Below are 19,769 nucleotides of genomic sequence, written 5' to 3'. Positions count from 1 at the left end.
TATTGTTTTTTTGTATTTTCTACAGCTACTTGTTTTATTGAAATTTATGTAGTCAATACTGTTGATCTTAATATTTTTGACATAGTCTATTGGTTAGTTATAAGCCACGATATTTTTGTTTCTGATATTTTTGTTTTTAATATATGTTAAATTAGATATTTTTGATGTTAATATTTTGTTTCTGATAATTATGACTATTTTAATAAAGTATAGGGTCTCGCCATTTTTGTTATTGTTATTTAAGTTTTGATAATTCTGTAATTCGATATTTGTGGTCTCGATATAATGTCAGAGAACCATCATGAAGGACTAAACAGACGAAGACCCCACCATATAAATGCAGGTCCTGCATCTGATATTCTTATATTGGGTGTCAGCCATCTGAAATCTGAAATCCTGCTCTGCGTTTATTCGTCAGTTATACAGAGATCAATGAGGGTCCTCAGCATGAATAGGTGAGCCCAAGGAGTCCTCTTTAAATCCGACATTCACCGTTGTCTAGCAGGGCATGTTTCCATTCCAAAATTTGCTTTAAGATTGAACATAAAAGGTGCGACCATGACAAACGCCTGCTTCACCCCAAGCCTGTACACATGCAGGTTGACCTCCCTTGTTGCCTAGGTCTCGGTTAGTGCCCCAATAGACATTAGGTTGTTTTTCAGTCATATCTATATTGTCTATTGGGTTTAATGCAAACTTTTTTCAATTTTAATATTGTTCCGTTTTTGTTCACTCTTCTTCCATTTGTCCTTTTTATCTCTACTTTTTGTATCATGTTTTTCTTTCTCTGTGATAGAAAAAGACAACATGAGACATATTTTACTTGTCATACACTAGAACATCTTAACTCAGGTAATATAATTCCGCAAACAGCGTACATGGTACTATATTGTGATAGATGACATCTTCCATTGTCAAACCAATGACCTGACAGTGTTAGTAATGTCCCACGTTAACAGTACCTGCACTGAGAATGAAAGGAAACATTTTAAATGGATATATACTCGCTGAGGAGGAGAGAAGTGGTAATAATTTGACTTCCAGAGCAAAAAAGTGGGGTAACCACTAGGGCAAATGTAATTCCTTTAACACGTTTGTGTAGAGGAGCGTGTCCTGCTTTTTTAGTGTCAAATGTTCAGGAGATAACAGTTTTCAAAGTTCAAGAGACCACATTGACTAATGGCAGACTGACTGAAAGTTTCTCTTCTGTGGTCATGAATGGGCTTTTGTTCTGCCACTGGTGAAGTTAGGGGGTAGTATGCCTCCGAAACACATCTCGACCATAATTTAAATTATTTATATTTTGTATTAATTATTAAGCCTTTTAATACTTGAAACTGTACTGCTTGACTTACATATCAGGGATGATTTCATGCTTTGAGTTTGAAGGTACAAGGCTTTCTGTTTCCCTACTACCACTTTCCCAATTCATAGATATGTCAGACCAGCAAAAAGGAAATGTCAGTTAAAAAAATAAAATACGAAAAATTGTTTACCTCACAATATAGTCCTATGTGTGTTTTGTGTAAATTTACAATGCCAGCTCTAACCTAATAAAACAAGACTGCTATTTAAAGCATAAGGAGAACTCTAATTGAATTAAAGCAATTAGCATAACCAGCTATAGACTATTATTCTCTAAATTGAAACAAACTGAAAATTAGGCGAACCGGCTTTTCTGCCAGTGGGTGTTCATCAGTCTTCAAATGGTGCAAACATTTCTCATGTTTAAGTAAGCATGTGGCATTGTGAACTTATTTATGTGTATTAGTTTAATGTAATGTGAAATTTAAAATAGGGCTTCAGGTAGTAGCACGGGGTCTAAAAAGTCTAAAAGCTTAAATACATCATATTGTTTGCACACAAACAGTAGTTTGCATTTAGCCTTCAGTAACTTCAACTGTTTTTTTTCTAGCCAGAATAAAATGGTTGCCGTCTGATCCTCAAATAATTTCGGAAGGCCTCTATGCAATTGCTGTGGTTTTAAGTTTCTCCCGAATTGCCTACATCCTGCCGGCCAATGAAAGCTTTGGACCACTGCAAATATCACTTGGCAGAACTGTGAAGGATATTTTCAAGTTCATGGTAATATTTATCATGGTGTTCGTGGCTTTCATGATAGGAATGTTCAATCTCTATTCACATTACCTTGGAGCAAAACAAAATGATGCCTTTACAACGTGAGTATTGTTTTTAACAGCCATTTTTTTTTTTTCTTTTTCTTTTTGTGGGTAAAAAAGCTTTATTGTGCAGAGAAAAAGGGTACAAGCACGGGCCTACAACCTCCTGGGCCGGCCGCTAGTATTCAGAGATGTTCAAGCAGTCCAAAAAACAATGACTGGCCCACAGGGGCTCCGCTAAATTACAGGAGATCAGACTGCACATAAGGGACGTCAGGATACACCCTTTTTAAAAAAAAAAAAATTAAATAAAAAACTAAAAAGCAAGGCGAGAAACATTGAAAGGGCGTCTAACCACAGCAGAGGAACTCCACACCCGACCACCATAGGGTGGTCAATCAAAAGGGGGTCTGAGAGGGAGGGGGGGGCCACGGGAAAACCAAACCTATACACAGATGAACAAATTAAGCAAGGAACCCTCAAGGATCAGGGGGACAAGGCAACCTCAGACGCATCCACCAGGGGGGGAGAACAGATAGTCCCTCGATACACATTCCACTGACCCCAGATTCTACCCCATGCCCCCGGTTTACCACGAGCCACATACACCGTCTTCTCCCTGAACATGCACCAGTCCATGTTCTCCTTCCATACGGACACGGTGGGAGGCCGTTGGGAACCCCAAAGCTGCACAATATCTCTCTTTGCAATCATGTTCCCATGGGCCGCCCACCGAGCCTGGGCCGCATTATAGTCATTGGGCTCCCACACATTCAGAACACATCGGCGCACCTCCGGCAGCAGAGCGACCCCAGTGACTCGTTTCATAACATCATGCAACTGGCGCCAATATTCCGCCACCTCGCGGCACTCCCAGAGGATGTGGAGAAAGGTGGCACTGAGCCCGCAGCCACGCTTACAGAGCCCGTCGTCAGAATACCCCATCGAGACCAAACGGGGACCCGTCACATAGACACGATGGAGAATCTTAAGCTGGACCAGACGGGGACGGGCCGGGATGGCAACCTCCTTAGGGGATGACAGCGCAGACTGCCAGTCCTCGTCATCCAACTCAACCCCATCCCCCGTCCACGCCTCCCGAAGACGCACCAAGAGATCAGCCCGAGTATTTATTAGTTTTTTATAAATCAGAGAGATAGTACTGTCGGGCACGTGTCTGTCGAGTATACGGTCCTCGAGAGGCGAAGCAACAGGGACCGTGGTCCCCTCCCCAAAGACATAGAGTAGGGCGTGCCGAACCTGGGCATAGCGGAAGAACTCCCTTTCACTAAGCTCGTACTCGCTCTGAAGCGCCGCGAAGGATTTAACCGCGCCTTTAACCCATAGGTCCCCCACTCTGCTAATGCCGATCGTATCCCAGTGCTCAAAGCCTTTCGTTGTCCAGAGGCTTCCCAAGCGCTCTGAGGCGAACAAACGAGTAGCACACGTTAAACGCTCACTCCAGCCCACAGCTACATTCGCCGCCTTCCACACACGTACCGCAATCCTAGTAGGGCCCGTGAGGGTCCTCCCGGCAGATCGAGAGTAAAGCGCTCTGTTATAGTTACCGCCGGGAAGCAGGAATTTATCCATCTCATATGCCGGGTTCGAACCAGGAGCGTACGTAGCATGGTTAATGGCAGACAGCTGGGAGGCCCAATAGTACCTTCTAATGTCAGGAAGCGCGATGCCCCCGTCATACCAGGGAAGAGTCAGCTTTGCCAAAGCGATACGCGCCCGACTGTCCCAAACCAGTCTCCTCTGCAAACTCTCCACTTCCCTAAAGTAGGCCGCCGGAATGATATCGAAGGAGTTCTGGAGTGCGTAAAGAAATCTGGGGAGGGACATCATTTTAAACAGTGCTGCACGACCAAGTGGAGACAAGGGCAACTTACACCACCGAGCCGTATCCACCCTCAAACGCCGGAGGGAAGACAGGAGATTCTGCTCGTAGCGGACCGCCGGATCCAACGAAACGTACACCCCCAAGTATTTAAAGCCGGATTGAGATGTTTGAATCGGAAGCCGAGGCGGTAAGAGAGGAAGGCCACCGGAGATAGGATACACGCAAGATTTGGACCAGTTAATTATCAACCCTGAATTCCTCCCGAAGGAAGTAAGGACATCAAAAAGCACATTGAGCGACTTCCGCGGCGAGGTGAGGTACAAAAGAATGTTGTCCGCGTACAACGAGACCCGATCCTCGAAGCCCGGGGCCCACCGGATCCCTCTGATCGAGGGCTCCCAGCGGAGCCAGGCAGCGAGCGGTTCCAAGGCGAGAGCAAAGAGCAGAGGGGACAACGGACACCCCTGCCTAGTACCCCTCCCGAGAGCGAAGGGCCGAGAAACCCGCCCATTGACAACAACCTGAGCCATTGGTCCAGCATAGAGGAGCTTAACCCAACTAATAAATCCCTCCCCAAAGCCAAACTTCGCCAAGACGGCCCAAAGGAATGGCCACTCGATGGTATCAAAGGCCATCGTGGCGTCTAAGGAAACCAATATGGCCGGTTCAGAGAGGTACTCCGCCCTAGCGAGGACGCCGTGTAGACGCCGCAAGTTGAGAGCGGTATTCCGATGAGGGATAAAGCCGCATTGATCCGGATTATCAAATCACATATAACTCTCAGCAAGCGATTAGCGAGGACCTTGGCGAGGATTTTCGGTTCGGCATTTAGTAGGGAAATAGGCCTATATGAGGCACAGCGGTCTCGTGGCTTACCGTCCTTGGTAATCACAACTATAGTAGCCAGACGCTGGTCGTCGGGGAGGGAACCCCGCTCGAGCGACTCCAGAAACATACGACGGAGGAAGGGCGCGATTTTATCCGGGCGTAGTTTATACAGTTCAATCGGCAGTCCGTTGGGGCCCATAGCCTTGCCCGAGCGAAGGGAACGAATCGCGGTAGCAATCTCGTCGACAGACAGCGAGGCCTCCATCTGCTCACGGTCCTCGACGGATAAGCCGGGCAAGGCAATATCCCGCAGCAAGAGACGAGAGTCATCCTCATCTCTATCAGACACCGGGGAGTACACCGCCCGGAGGTGGTTCGCAAAACACTCCACAATCTCACCAGGGTCAGTCACACACACTCCATCCAAACTCCGAAGCTCCGGGACCACACGATTCACTCTCTCCTTCTTATCCAACCAAGCAATCAGTTTACCCGCCTTGTCCCCGGCATCATACAACCTACCCTGCTGCTCCCTATACATGGTCTTGGCAGCGTCCATAACAAGAGACTTATATTCAAACTGCTTCAAGCTGAGGGCATGAAGCCCATCCTGAGTGACACCCGTCTCCAAAGCTGCCTCCAGCCCCGATATTTCGATCTCCAGCTTTACCACCGCCTCATTCTTGACCTTCTTAGCCTCCACTATCTGGGATAGGGCATGCCCGCGGAGCACTGCTTTAAAGGCTTCCCACAGGGACACTGAGGACAACACCGACCCCTCATTCTCGAGAAAATACTGATCAATCGACTTAACCAGGCTATCACGAATCTTGGGGTCTCGTAAGTACCAAGGGTTAATAGGGGCGATCCGCCCAGCGGACCGCGTCCCGGTGTCGAAAAGCAACCACAGTGGGGAATGATCAGAGATACCCCGGGCCAGGTGCTTAACCTCTCGAATCCGGGCAGTCTGGGCCGCGGGCATAAGAAAATAATCCAATCTGGAGAGACTCCCATGGGCCCAAGAATGAAATGTGTACTGACACTGTGTCGGATGCATTAACCTCCAACAATCCACCAGACCGAAGGTATCCAAGAGCCCGCCGAGCCACGCCTGGGCAGCAGGGAGGGCCCTGGGCGGGTGGCGATCCAGATCACCCGAAACAACCGAATTAAAATCCCCACCCATAAGCAAAAGACTGTCAGGAAGCTCAAGCAGCATACGACCCAAGTCTGAGAAAGTGGAGTTCTGGAGGCCCGGGGGAACATAAACCGAAACCAAGGAAAGGGACTGTCCCTCCCACCTCCCAGTCAGGGCCGCATAGCGCCCTCTATCGTCTAGGACAACCCTGGTGATCTCTAGCGGAAGTGAAGATCGTAGGAGAATGCCCACCCCTCTAGAGCCGGTGGTGAAACCGGAATGGGCCACAAGTCGGTAGCCCCCCCTGTTCATGGCATGACAGACATTACCAACCAAATGCGTCTCCTGTAAGAATACCACATCAGGAGTCAAACGACGCAAATATTGCAGCACAACCCCCCGTTTGATACGATCCCCCAATCCGTTGACGTTCCAAGACATCAATCTCAACCCGTCCCCCCCCATCCCCCCAGTAGATCAAGAGTCCCCCAGCAAATAGCGCGACACCTGAAACTGAAACAGAGCCAATACCTCGCCTTGAAAACAAAAAACACAAATCCAAACAACCCCTCCCACCCACCAACCCCCCCCCAAATTCAACTCCCCCCACCCTGCACCCCTGCGGTCCAAAAAACCACCCCAACTTGCAGTGTGCCTGTCGCCCTACAAACCCCATTCTACGAAAAGACCCCGGAGGAGGAGAGGGACCCGTCCCTGCCCGCCCCCAACACAGATCATAATTAAACAAAATGTACAAAAGAAGTAGAACCCCGCCGAACAAAACAAAATGTCAAAGTCAAGGACCAAAAGTCACTCCAAAGGAGGCCCGCCACTCTCGGTACCACCAGAAGGCCCAGGCCGGTCACCCTGGTCCGGCAGAGAATCCAACCAGTCACTCACAGTCGCAGGACAGTCAAGAAAGGTAGTCCGGTCTTCGTATTCCACTCGGAGCCTAGCAGGAAAAAGCATGGAGTACTTAAAACCCAGGTCCCGGAGACGGCGCTTCACCCCCTGGAAGCCCATCCGCTGTTTCTGGACAAGTTGGGTGAAGTCCGGGAAAAAGTTAACGGATGAGTTCTCATATCGGACCGGGCCATGTACCCGTGAGGCCTGCAGAATCGCATCTCGGTCTCTGTAGTGAAAAAGTTTTGCAACAATAGGCCTCGGGGGAGCTCCCGGTCGCGGCCGACCGCCTGGGACTCGATGGGCCCGCTCCACGGCAAAGAACTTACTCAGGCCAGCGGGGGCAAGCTGGTTGAGGATGAGATCTTCAACCATAAGATCAACCGGGCGATTGTCGAAGGTCTCTGGAACACCTATGACGCGGATGTTATTGCGTCGAGCCCGTCCCTCGAAGTCCTCCAGCCGCCGGGCCATCAGGTTGTTGGCCGACTTGAGGTCGCCAAGAGCAGCCTGCAGGTCCGACACATCCGTACCAAGGGTGGACGTCCGCAAATCCAGCGATTGAACCCTCTCATTGGTCTTAGAGAGATCCGCCCGAATTAGCGTAACATCGATGGCCACCGTGTCGATTTTACGGGCCAAGGCCTCGTACTGCTTAGCGATGGTCTCCTTGATGCCGTTAATGACGCCCATGATGTCCTGCAATGACAAATCCGGAGGGACGGACGGAACACCACCAGCGTCATCCGTGAGAACACTGGCCGTCCCAGGGGACCCTTTACCCTGAGTGTAGCGGTCCATGTTGTTAGTCTGGACCGGTCCCCCACGTAGGGATGTCTTGGTCTTACGCCTCTCGGGATCCCCCTTGCCACCCATGTTGAACCACGCTCACCGAAGGGGACCACCGAGCGAGCGTCGAAAGGGCACAGGCGAAGCAGACACGAGCCGTACCAGAGACCGCAATGTGGCAGTGCGAGAGGATCAAAGTCAATGGGCACACTGGTATCAGACGGAGGCAAAGGCACCAAGCGAAGGCCGAGTGAAAACCCAGCCGCACAAAGCAACTCCACGGTCCAGCCACTCAGAGATCCAAAAGTGAAACCGAAAGTGATGGGACGGCCGCTGGCACAGCCCCGATGCCGTTGTTGTTCAACTATGCCCCGGCTCCACAGTTCACCTTCGCACCGGGCACAGCCATCAGTTGGGCCTCAAAAGTTCAAACCACCATAGATCAGGTCTCCCAGGTCCGATTTGGTTTCTGAAAAGAGTTTAGGGTTCAGCCAACGTTCATCTTCCAGAATCCGTCAACCAAGTCAGGATAAAGTCAGGATAAGTTCCGAGGAGCAGCGAGGGTCCGGGGAGCCCTGTGCTCACGCGACCATCATGGATGCGCGCTAGGCTCCTCCTCCTTAACAGCCATTTTTAGAACTGTACACGTTGTCGATGTAGTAGTGACAAGTAAACATGCAAGTAATATTTAATATGTTTTTCTTTCTTCTACTAACATTTTTTCCCAATAGTCTGTTACATTGGTTGACGAAATCATCTTATGATTGAAATTTGCTGAATCTCCATGAATGTTTATAGCCTCTGTTATTTTACGTCTTTATCAATGCCTCTCCAGACTGAATATTGACTGTGGTGGTTGTTGGAAGTTGTTGGAAGTTTCCATTTGTTTTTTCTGACGACCATCACGCATTTCTGAAAAACAAACACTATGAAAAATAAAAAAAGTTTGCAAATTCCTGTCAGTTGGACTTTCACGTGAAAATGATTGCATCATTAGGTACCCATGTGGCCACCATTTTACATGAGGGTATAGTCCTCACAATGATAACTGCTACTGTTGTTTTTGCTGAGTCAGTAAAGAATACCTGTGCAATGCCTAATGGTCCTCTGTATGTCTTTATGCAATGCTAAGGGGTCTATTAGGATGGCGGGTGGAAAATCTCCCCGACTGCCATGGTAGCGGGAAAAGACCGCCCGCAAGAACCACGGCATTACTGCCAGTCCAATTAGGATGCTATACAGACGAAATCCTACAACGGCGGTCGGATTCTGATGATTAACATTGCGGCGGGTGCTGCACCACCGCGGTGTGAAAAAGAGCGTGTCATGCGTGTCACTGCACTGCGTGGCAGGCACTGTACAGTGCCTTCCACCCGGTACAGGGACATGTAGGGGTACCCAGTGCACCTACACCCCACCAACACATTGGAGGCCCCAATGGGCCCCCTGAGACATTGTCCACATGCCTTTCCATGGCGGTTCCACCGCCGTGGAAATGCTGACTACCCCCGGCATTATAATCATGCCGGCGGAGCCTAGCCCTGCACCGGCATAATTGTGGTGGTCCCGTTCCGCCCACTAGGCATGCGTGCGGACTGGTACCGGCGGAAAAGTGCCGGATGGAGATTCTCACCACCGTGGTCGTCACCGCAATGCTAATGGGACGGTTTTCAGGGTTGCGATCGCAGGCGGATGTCCGCCGCCGGTCCAGCGGTTGCCACTGGCGGCGGCCATCTGCCCGCCATCCTAATAGACCCCTAAGTGTCTACGGGCCATATTTATGAAAGGGCTGCATCACTTTTGCACCAGCAATGGGGTACATGCGCAACAATACTCTTAAGTGTAATTTATCAAGCCATCCAAGGCCACCTTGCGGGGCCCTGAGTGGCTTGATAAATCCAGAGTAATTCAACGCAGCACCAATCCCAGGGGAGGCTTTCCATTGGTGGTGTGTGAATGTTCCCACAACAAATCCATGGAATTTGAGGGATTTCCAGATTTACCCTAAGTGGTAGACCTGGAAATGCGCCAAAACTGCTGCACCTCCCCAGGTGAGGCTTAACAAGGATGAATATGTTTATTTTTCCTCTTTTTTTCCTCTTTCTAGGTGTACTGCATTCTGCAGCTTACCTAGAAAGAGGAAGATGATTTGTTTTTGTGCAGGAAAGTGTCCCTTCCTGAACAAAAACAATCCTGCTTACAACGCAGGCACCCTTGCACCATGGTGCAAGAATACCTGCGTTGACACTAAGCTGCACATTGTTCGCCAGCGCTGGGAAAAAGCAGACATGCATATTGTGTTAAATACAGCGTATTCCTCCCCTTTCCCTGTCACGTAGCACAGCATAGTAAGGTGTCGTGCTGCACTGTGCTGTGTGACTAAAGGATAAATAAGCCCCTATGTGTCAAACACCTTGTGTGTGCAAATCCGATCCTCGTTCAGAAGTTGCAGTCACACTGTGGATCTGTTTTCTGACTCATGACCAAGCACTCATCACCAACCCCCTCAATGAAAACTAAAATGGAATAGTGTGAACATATGCGAAATCTCTAGGGCTGGTTCAAGACTCAGAATCCTAGCAGAGTTACCCTGTACAGGCATTGTTAAAAGAATGGGCTTTAGCAATATTTCTCCCCTTCCATCAGCCTGCCCTCATTACCGCTGGGGTGTGCTGGACAGAACGGTAAACCCTTTTAAAAGACACTATATAGAGTCTGAGGCTGGCAGGGATTACATTCCAGATTATCAGAAAGCAACATTTCTAAAATAGCCCCACAGCATACAGAAATCCCTTCCCATTTATTCTCCACCCCAAGAACAAAGAGAGAGCAGGTGGAGGTGAAAGCATGGTCTTAGGCTGAATTTTGGGTTAGCCTGGACTGGAGTGCCAGTGTTCCATTTTGGGCAATTAGAAAGTGGTGCACATTTAGTTCAGGTCATGCCCCATTCCAGGCACTGTTCACGTTATTCATCCTCTGCTTTGATTTTTTTATCCCCAGATGTTGTTACTGGATCAGAATTAAGCTTCCATGATTGCTCAAATCATAACAAAAATAGTGCCTGGGTGATTCATGTAATGTTTGTATGCAACATGTGAAAGGCTGATATTTTCAGCGTGAGTATTTACCTCCTAGCTTTAGTTTAGTCTCTTCCGACATCACCTGAAGGACTGACAAAGGGTTCTTTACTTTTCAAGTTTAGATTTTGAACTGGATTTTTGACGTGTATAACACACCGAATCCAATATGCACATCCTTATACTACTCAATAGTTATGCAAAGCAATGCCTATCTCTGTGCATTCTGCAGCAAAGCCGAATTGGATTTGCAAACCGTGAACAATTTAATCACCACAAAATGACAAATCCTCCTATTTGCAAAGGCCCCTGAAATCATGAGCCTGTGCAGGAATATTAGTTGTTATATTGAAAGCGACTTTTCACATCACCTCTCAAATGATCAAAAGACCAGGCGCAGCAGTGAAATCTAATATTCCATTAAATATACAGGCTTATAATTAGTCACAGCCGAGTGAGCATAAACAGAAAATGTCGCTATTAAGATAATATTAATTTTTCAGAGCATAATTTGCAGTCATCAATGTGTAATTTGGAAGTGTAATGAATGAAATTAGAGTACCCACTGCCAATGTTAAATACAGGCTTCTCTAATGGTGCTCCTGCCTTATCAAAATGGTCCATAAACGCTCCATCAATTCCATTAATAACCCGGCAATGATAATATATCAGTTAGGGTAGGCAATAAAAGCAACCCGTGGCTATATTGATAAAAAGGATTTGCAATTTTTGGATCAGGATGAGGAAAATGTGCATGACTGTTGGTGCCCACACCAACACATATCCACTACTTAAAAGTGTTATTTCAAGGCCCTGGGCACTCAGTGCCCTTCACCCAAGCTTTGAGTATCAGCAATTAATAGGCTCAACTAAAATAAAGTCTACAATTACCATGACTGGTGGATGAAGATTTGTCATATTCAAATTACATGGCCGTATCTTGTGAATTAACAATAAAAAAAAATACATAAATATGCATGGCGAATGTAAACGTGTGTGAAAATGCCTTCTATTGACAAAAAGCTTAATTGCCCTGCTGTGTCTTTTATTTATAGTGCTTTTTTTGAAGGTGCAATGATTGTAATGATTGAAATGCATTGTTTTTAATGCCATGCGTTTTCTTCTAGAGTTGAAGAAAGTTTTAAAACCCTATTTTGGGCAATATTCGGACTTTCTGAAGTGAAGTCGGTGATTATTAATTATGGGCACAAGTTTATTGAAAACATTGGATACGTATTGTATGGGGTGTACAACGTGACCATGGTGATTGTTCTTCTCAACATGCTAATTGCAATGATCAACAGCTCGTTCCAGGAAATAGAGGTAAAAATACTTTTTAAATATACTTGAGACTAATAACTCGTGTTTTAGCCAATGGCTTGAAGTTTTTATAAGGTTAGCAAGACAGATGCACTTTTCAATACCCACTTTACCCCTTCATATATCCATTTATAGGAATAAGATAAGGACAATGTGTAAAGTATACTTTCACCCCATAGGGCTTCTTGGTGCTGTAGGACAGATGTTCATTTTAAAAAATATGCCCAACTCAATGTTAGTTATTTAATCAACTTCGGAGGATGAAAGCCAGAGTGTATCAGCTTTAATTCAAGCCTGTACCCATGGAATTAAGCACAGATCCCTGGCGGTGAGATGCCTTAGCCAAGTTGTTATTAATTACCATGTGGTCCGGGGACCCCTGGGGGTCTGCAATACTTAGTCATGGGTCCACAACTAATTAGACAATTATATAATATTACAAGATTAATAAAGTGTATATAAATAAAGTAGCAAATGTAAAATTGAACATTGTAAAACGTTCTGTAAATGTCAAGGAATTTAAAATTGGAGGCTAATAATGTAGTGTGCATCCTCAGATGGAGTCTTGGGAGCAGTGCAAGTGCACCAAACAGAATATAAAATGAGCAGAGGGTGGCTCTTTCTGATTATAATTCTATGTGAATTAGAGAAAACATTTCATCATTTGTGTTTGTGATGTAGGCTTGTTTCTGTACTTTTGTGTATTGATTTGCGGTTCAAATCAATGAAACTGCTTAGGGGTCCTCGGATTCCAATAATGACTCAGAGGGGGTTACTGAACTACAATATTCAGTGTGGTGTCCTCGGATTCTACTAATGATTAAGTGGGGATCCACTAAATTCAAGAGGTTAAGAACCACTGCTTTGGTCCACTGAACCATCAAAGACATGTATGTATTACTGACTGCAAACTATAAACATTTATGCTATTATGCTGTGTGTTGCAGGGACAGGTGACATATTAGCCAACAAATACATTTTTGTTTCATTTTTTGCCGTACATTACTGCCATTAGTGGTGGGCAAAATATATTTTTTCAATTTTCAGGAAGTAGACACAAAACTGCCTGTAATTCTCCCCTTTCCTGTATTCACCTCCACCTACCCTGACTTGAATAAAAGACGGAATGCAGCCAAAATGTCCAGCAGAACAAGAATTTCTCATTCCGCGAAATGAATAATATACGGAACAAGGCAGTCAGGGGTATGACAATGTAAGTACCTTAAATCCAATTCGGTTATGTCAATTACATTTGCAGGCTCCTGACAGTGCTCTTAAAAAAAAAAAAATGTTTCCTGCAGGGAAACTTGTGTGTCCCTGCTACAGTGCCCGGAGGACTCTGCAGGAAGGCATTGCCTACTGATGAATTTTCTTTGAAATACACTGGCAGGATACCAGGCAATGTGCTTACCCTAATGCAAATAGCAAAATGGAAAATAAATTGCCCTTAATGCACTAAGATTTAGGGCAGGGTGCTTCATGGGTAAAATGTAGGACATGTATAATTTATGTTTTACATGTCCTGGAAGTGAAAACCCGCGAAAGTGGTGTTTCACTCTTTTAAGGCAGGCTCTACCATAGGTTAACACTGGTTTACATTACTACCTTTATTAAGTGCTAAAATCTGTTTGAGAGTTGGTAGAAAAATGGTTCAAGGGTTCCTTTATTAGTAATTTAAAACCCAACGTAATGGTCAAGTCATAGTTTATATTACTATTTTTGGAAATGACACTTTTGGAAAGTTCTTGTTTCCCTGCCTAAAACCAATATGCTTTCCTGCCAGTGTCCAGCTGTCACCTGACCCCTGATGGCTCCCCTGTAGTGCGATGTTTATTGCTCCCAGACAGTGGACAAAGGGCTTTGGGAGTGGGGAGGGAGACTCCTCCCTTGATATGATGGTCTGGAGAGCTGTGCTCAGTCCCTTCCTGAGCTACAAAGGATGCCTTAGCCACTAGCAGATGAAGCTCACACCTAAGCCTGCCTCCCTTTTGTCTCTCTAGTCAGTCTATTGCCAAACCCAGTACGTGTAGAGGAACTGACCAGAACTAGTTTAAGGGATTTATAAAGGCCTGCCCTCCACCAACAGGCTGGCACTGGTCATAGAAGTGGACCCCACAAACCTCTCCTCATAAAACAATTTGACAAAAAGAGGCTGGCGGTGTGGGCTTAGAACATGGAAGCACTGATGTATAATCAAGAAGATTTAGTAACTCGAACTTCCACGCTCAACTTTATGTGGTCCCACTGCCCCTGGGCAACGTCAATACTGAGTTAAAATTTAGAAGAAAAGGAGCATGTATAAATTAATCCATAATTTGGAGAAATTATGGATTGATTTATACACGCTTCTTTTCTCCTCATAAAACCCCTGGATTTATGGAGAATCAGAAGGACTGCCCTGCTGTCTGAAGAACATAAAGGAAGGTTGAACATGCTTTACTTGAACCCAGGACCACAAAGTTACTCCAAGGATCAGTTGGCTGACCTCCTGTTTGAGCTATAGGGACAAAATAAGCTTCTGGAGGCCTATCTCCCTGCAACTGATAAGCTGACAATTCCAACTGAACCTCTCTTGCACTCTGCTGCTGCCCTCTGTTGGAGTGAGTCCTAAGCCCCAAATGGTACCCTGCAGGTCCTGGATATCCTTGGATAGTGATAGAGTGCACTCTGCCTGTCTGCACTGCAAAAGCAGGGACTTTTGCCTACTTTCTGTCTGGAGAACCGAGCAGAAACCGGGTTCGCCATCAAAGCCGCAGCCTTTGAAGTCTAATTCACAGTCAGACACAGCTTGCTGGTTTCCTCTGCTGAAGTAGGTATGACTTCCAGAAAAGTTTCTAAGTCTGAATGTAGGGGGCTTCATTGGGATCGATGCTCAGCAGCAACCTGTCAATGTCAAAGCGTTCCTGGGTACAGACTCTGGGCTTCACCCCCTCAGAGCTTTGCTTTTTCGTTGATGACAGCACAGGGATCCCAATGTCATCGAACTACATGACAGTTCCAGCTTGCAGCCTGCCCCGCTGACGACTATTTGACTATCACTTTTTCTTCAAAAACATTTCTACGTGTGAAAATACAATTTCCACCAGCATGAACCCTGTCTCTGTATCTGACCCGCACTCTGTCACAGTCCAGTTTAACTCTTGACTTTGACCTGTTCAAGGTCAACCAGACACAATTGGCACTTTGTGGTGTTTCTTTGCTATGTTTAATTAAATCCCTAAAAAATAATATCTCTGGTTCTACTTATTGAATTTCTGTAGCTGTGATGTCATTTTATTTATTAAAAAATCCTCAATTTTTCTGAATTGGTTTGGGATTTGTCTAATGTTTTGTTTTCTCCTTGTCACTGTTTGAGTACTGCATAACTACTTTACAAGGTAAGCCTGAAGCTTTGTGTCAAGCTATCAGAGGGTCAAGGGCAGGTGTATTTAGTGACTTTAGTGGTTCACACTGACAAGGGTTGCGATTGCTATTTACTGTAGGCTCTCACCTCCCTCAATAATACTCCAATTTCTTACACACATGTGTTATTTTATAAGAGTTCTCTTCTTTCCTCAGTGACCCTGACAAATGTTTGGGTGAATGACGCCTCTAGCTTTAATATAGAACTTCATCCAAGATGGTCATTCTCATACTTTCATTATAAGATTCACAACCAAAAAATGGAGGCTCAGATCAGTCTCAGCTGTGTCTCAGCAGCCATAGTTCCTGGCTTCCTATGAGCTCTCATGGAGTTGTCTTTGTTCATGCTTTTGCCATTCATTGACTCTTCTTCCTTTGAGGATACCTTTATCTGTTTTCAGACCTTTTGTTCAATGTTTTGCTCCTCAAACTGGTTATCTGTTTTCTGTTTGTTTCCTTCCTTCCTGGTTAATTGTTTCAATTTGTGAACAAGTCTGGCAGAAGCCAGCAATTGTCATCTCCCAATAAAGAAGTAGATGTTTTTCTTGTTTCTAGAGCGATTGACACTTCTTTCATTATGAGAAAAAAAAAATCAAAAGCTTTGCTTTTTAGTGCATTCGCAGAATCTGAAATCATTCTTATGCCCATGGGAGTCATTCTAGTTAGAAATTCCAAATAGGGTCAGCATTTTGCAACAACAGATATCTTTTGACACAGACAATTTTCCATGAAAACATACAAACGTACCATATTTGTTCGAAAGAAATGTTTCATTACCCATGCATAGTTGGGAAGAGTATCATGAAGGTAGTGGTCATACATTTGCCTATTTCATCAAGTAATTTAGTCCTCCACAAATAGATTTCAGGGAACATCCTTCAATAAAGGGGACTGCCAATCTTCTTTTTTCTAAAGTCCCTAGAGTGTCTACTGTTATCTCCCTTACCTCTTTCTTTATGACCCCTGCTCAAAACTATAATGATGGATATTCTTACCTCATCCACGCTATTCATAAACCTGTTCCGGTCCTCCCCAGTTAATGCCTTGTTGTAGAAGCAGTACAAGTTAGTCCTTAAGCAGTACAAGTTAGTCCTTACTTACAGTGTTTGTGGTCTTGATGTGTAGCCAGTGTTGATAAGCCTTTGACATCAGTGTCTTATTTTTGTGAACTCACCAGAAAGGCAGACATTTTTTGTTGGGGGAACATATTCTGCTGCTCTGTCTGTATAGATAACTGCCTATCAGCTCACAGAGGCCTACTCTATGCCCTTGTGGCAGGTGGTGCTTGGCTACCTGGTCTAGGAGTTAGCACATGTGGGCACTTATCAGCATGAATTGAGGAGTAGGTCGTGTTCCATCTCCAACCAAAACTTTCTTACCTCTTGATGAGTTCACAAGAATGAAACACTTGTGGGAACGTCTTTACAAAGCTGCCTGCAAATCAAGGCTCACCCATAACACTGTGAGTAAGTACTATCTTGATGGGCATGTAGCACTATGTATTGCCTTTGCAGTACTGGAAAAGGATTGCGAGGGAGTCCTCTGGCAGCAGGGTAGTGCTTCTTCTGTAGTATCCATATGTCCAGGGGTGTACTGAAGAGTGGGTCTAAGGGTCCTATTTTTATAGGTGCCAGCTTTGAAGTGGAATAAACGTCTGGAGTTTTCCCTCACTGATGGTTATAGAATGCCCTGCCTCCCTGTCCAGGCTCCACATGGTCTGGGGTGACAAAAGGCAGCTTCTTTGAATTGTAAATTGGTCTGCACTGTACACAGCTCCACCCACCCCCCTCCATCCTGCCAGGATGGCCCATCGTGCCAACACTTAGTAGCCCTTAATGTTAATGTCTGGAAGGAATACACAAAGGCCGACTACACCTAGCCATGTGACCCAGGAAAAAGGCAGCAGGCACCAAATGGTTTGGGCAAGAAAATGCAAACTTTCTAGAAAGGCCATTTTCAGGATGTGACTTAAAATCTGACTTTACCATTAAAGAGGATTTAAAATTACAATTCATTAGAGACCAACCATATATTTTCTTCCTGTTCCCAAGCAAAGCTTATCATTTAATAAATGTAATAAGATAACACAATGTTATCCTATGAGAGAGGTAGGCCTTGCAGTAGCGAAAAGCAAATGTTAAGAGTTTCTTTACTACCAGGACATGTAAAACCTAAAGGTACATGTAAATACAATCCACCCACACTATGGAATGTTTAGCGCCTACCCTGAGGTGACATTTATTGTAAGGAAACAGGCATTTTGCAGGCTCCCCTCACCACTCTTTGTACCATTTGAACCTCCGCTGATGTTTTTTGAAAGTACACTGGAGCCTGCTAACCACTCCCCACTGTCAGTGCACTTTCCCTAAAATGTGATAAATGTGTATTGGTAACTCCAATTGGTAAGGACTTTAACCTCTCTGTAAGTCCCTGGTAAATGGTACCAGTGGTACCCAGGGCATGGGAGTTAAAGTGGTCACCAGGGCCTGCAGCACTGATTGAGTCACCTTGAGTGACCCAAATAAAAAGATGACAGCAGGTCTGCCATTGAAGACTGCAGGGGCAGTGCAAACTGCTCAAACTCGAATTTGCCCTCACCATGAGTGGCAAGGTCACATCACTATTTTTAATATATGCCAGTCACCTCTAAGGTGGGCCTCATGTGCTCAGGAGGCTAGGCCCATTATATAAAAGGCGTGGACATATACGTTTAAGTTTACAGGTCCATAATAATAGCCTCCTTTCATTAGGGGCAACTATGGGTGTTTAGCCGGTAATAGGATGACATGGGCTTTGATCCGTCCAAGTTGGCAGCACCACTATGGTCCCACTGAAAAGTGTTGTGTTTGGTATCAAACAACTTGTCTCACCAAACCCGACCGCTTTCTAAAGTCAGAGTTAATGTGACATGCGCCCAGGTGGCTACCTTAGAGGTTGCCCACCTGGCTGCCTCAGTCTTTCCTGTGCCCTGGCTGACAGCCTGCAGCCGCTGCAACCAAGTCAGGAATCTGACCCCCTGCCAAGAGGTGTGAACACTCTCAGGAGGCATAAACAATGGCCTGCCTGGGCGGTAGGTGTCTCCTCTCTCCCTGGCAGGATGACTAGTGAAGTGGCAGTTAGTTTCAATGCTATCACCGCCTCTGATATGCAGCCAGGCTTACTCTTATAGGCGGAAAAAGACAGCCCCATACACCAGGCAAATTTGTTACCTGGGCAACTGGGAAAAGGAGGTAGTCAGGAGGCGTACACCCCCAGAAGGCTATACACACCCCTAAAGTGGGCTACCTGGTCTGTACAGTCGAAGAAGGGTTCTGCCATTTTTAAAAGTGGCAGAATAGAGGCTTATCGGTAGAAAAGATGCCACCCTCCATAGAAAGTGGTCACATCAGGGGCAGATTAGCCGCTGGAGCTAGTAGCACATTATCTACCAGCACCCACACCCCTAATGCCCCTAAATCTAGGATTCAAGTGGCTCCCATGGCACCAGAACCTCTGATCGGATTCAGCTTGCAACAATGGACAAAGAAGAGACCTAAGTCAGTGACTTCAGGACCTGCACAAAGCAATGGCACAATACCCTGCACTTGTGGCGACCACCCTGCAACTGCACAACTGCAACACGTCTCTGACCAAAGATCAGTTCCAAAGGAAAGAGGAACCACTCCGAAACCCAAAGGAAACACTGGAGCTCCCTTGTACTAGAGGCACTAGTCCCCTGCAGCCCACAAGTAAAACACACTACCAAAACTAAAGAATAACAGGCCCGCCAAGGGATCACCCAAAAGAAAATGGTCCAGTGCATTGTGGAAAACATAGTCTGACCTTAAGCAAGTTTCACAAAGCTACTGTGCTCCCCCAGAATCCAGGACGTCAAAATAACTCAAGGCTGAGGTTGCTGCTGCCAAGACTAGTCGGTGGCAGTCTGGATACCACTACCTTTCTTCGACGCTGTGCCTCGAGGGAACCCCACAGCACCTTCAACCTGCCTCTTCAGTGGCCCGTTGTTGAGTTTTTGCACCCCTTTCTTTGCCAGCACTGTGTAGTCGTAAAACCAAAAAACCAGGAAAACCTGCAGCGCCCTCGTCAGCACCAGGGGCAGCCAGGACAACTTTGCATCTGTGCCCTACGAGCCAGGTAAAATTCAACTAACTGTCGGACCCTATTCCTGGAACCCACATCACCTTACCACCCAGTGGTTTCCACTGAACTCAACCTGCAAGTGACCGATCGCCACTGGTAATTTTTCCCATTGACAGCAACATTAAAGTTTGATTTATTTTTCCTTTAAAAATCCATAATTCTGGGTATACTCATCCGATTGTCTTTCTTTTAGTGTTTAAAGTCAT

General features: G+C 45.9%; 1 protein-coding gene across 1 annotated transcript in view; it reads left to right on the top strand.

Moving 5' to 3' along the window:
* Nucleotides 1-19,769, top strand: part of TRPC6 (transient receptor potential cation channel subfamily C member 6) — an 833,374-nt gene that overhangs the window by 653,146 nt on the left and 160,459 nt on the right. Inside the window, exons 7-8 of the mRNA XM_085624063.1 lie at nucleotides 1,916-2,180; nucleotides 11,829-12,024. Of these exons, the coding sequence (XP_085480189.1) occupies nucleotides 1,916-2,180; nucleotides 11,829-12,024 (461 nt within the window). The remainder of the gene's footprint in view (nucleotides 1-1,915; nucleotides 2,181-11,828; nucleotides 12,025-19,769) is intronic.

The sequence above is a fragment of the Triturus cristatus genome, chromosome 8, assembly GCF_964204655.1.
Source record: "Triturus cristatus chromosome 8, aTriCri1.1, whole genome shotgun sequence".
Lineage (NCBI taxonomy): Eukaryota > Metazoa > Chordata > Amphibia > Caudata > Salamandridae > Triturus > Triturus cristatus.
The sequence above is the reverse complement of the archived record's forward strand: the minus strand, read 5'-3'. Positions and strand labels throughout refer to the sequence as shown.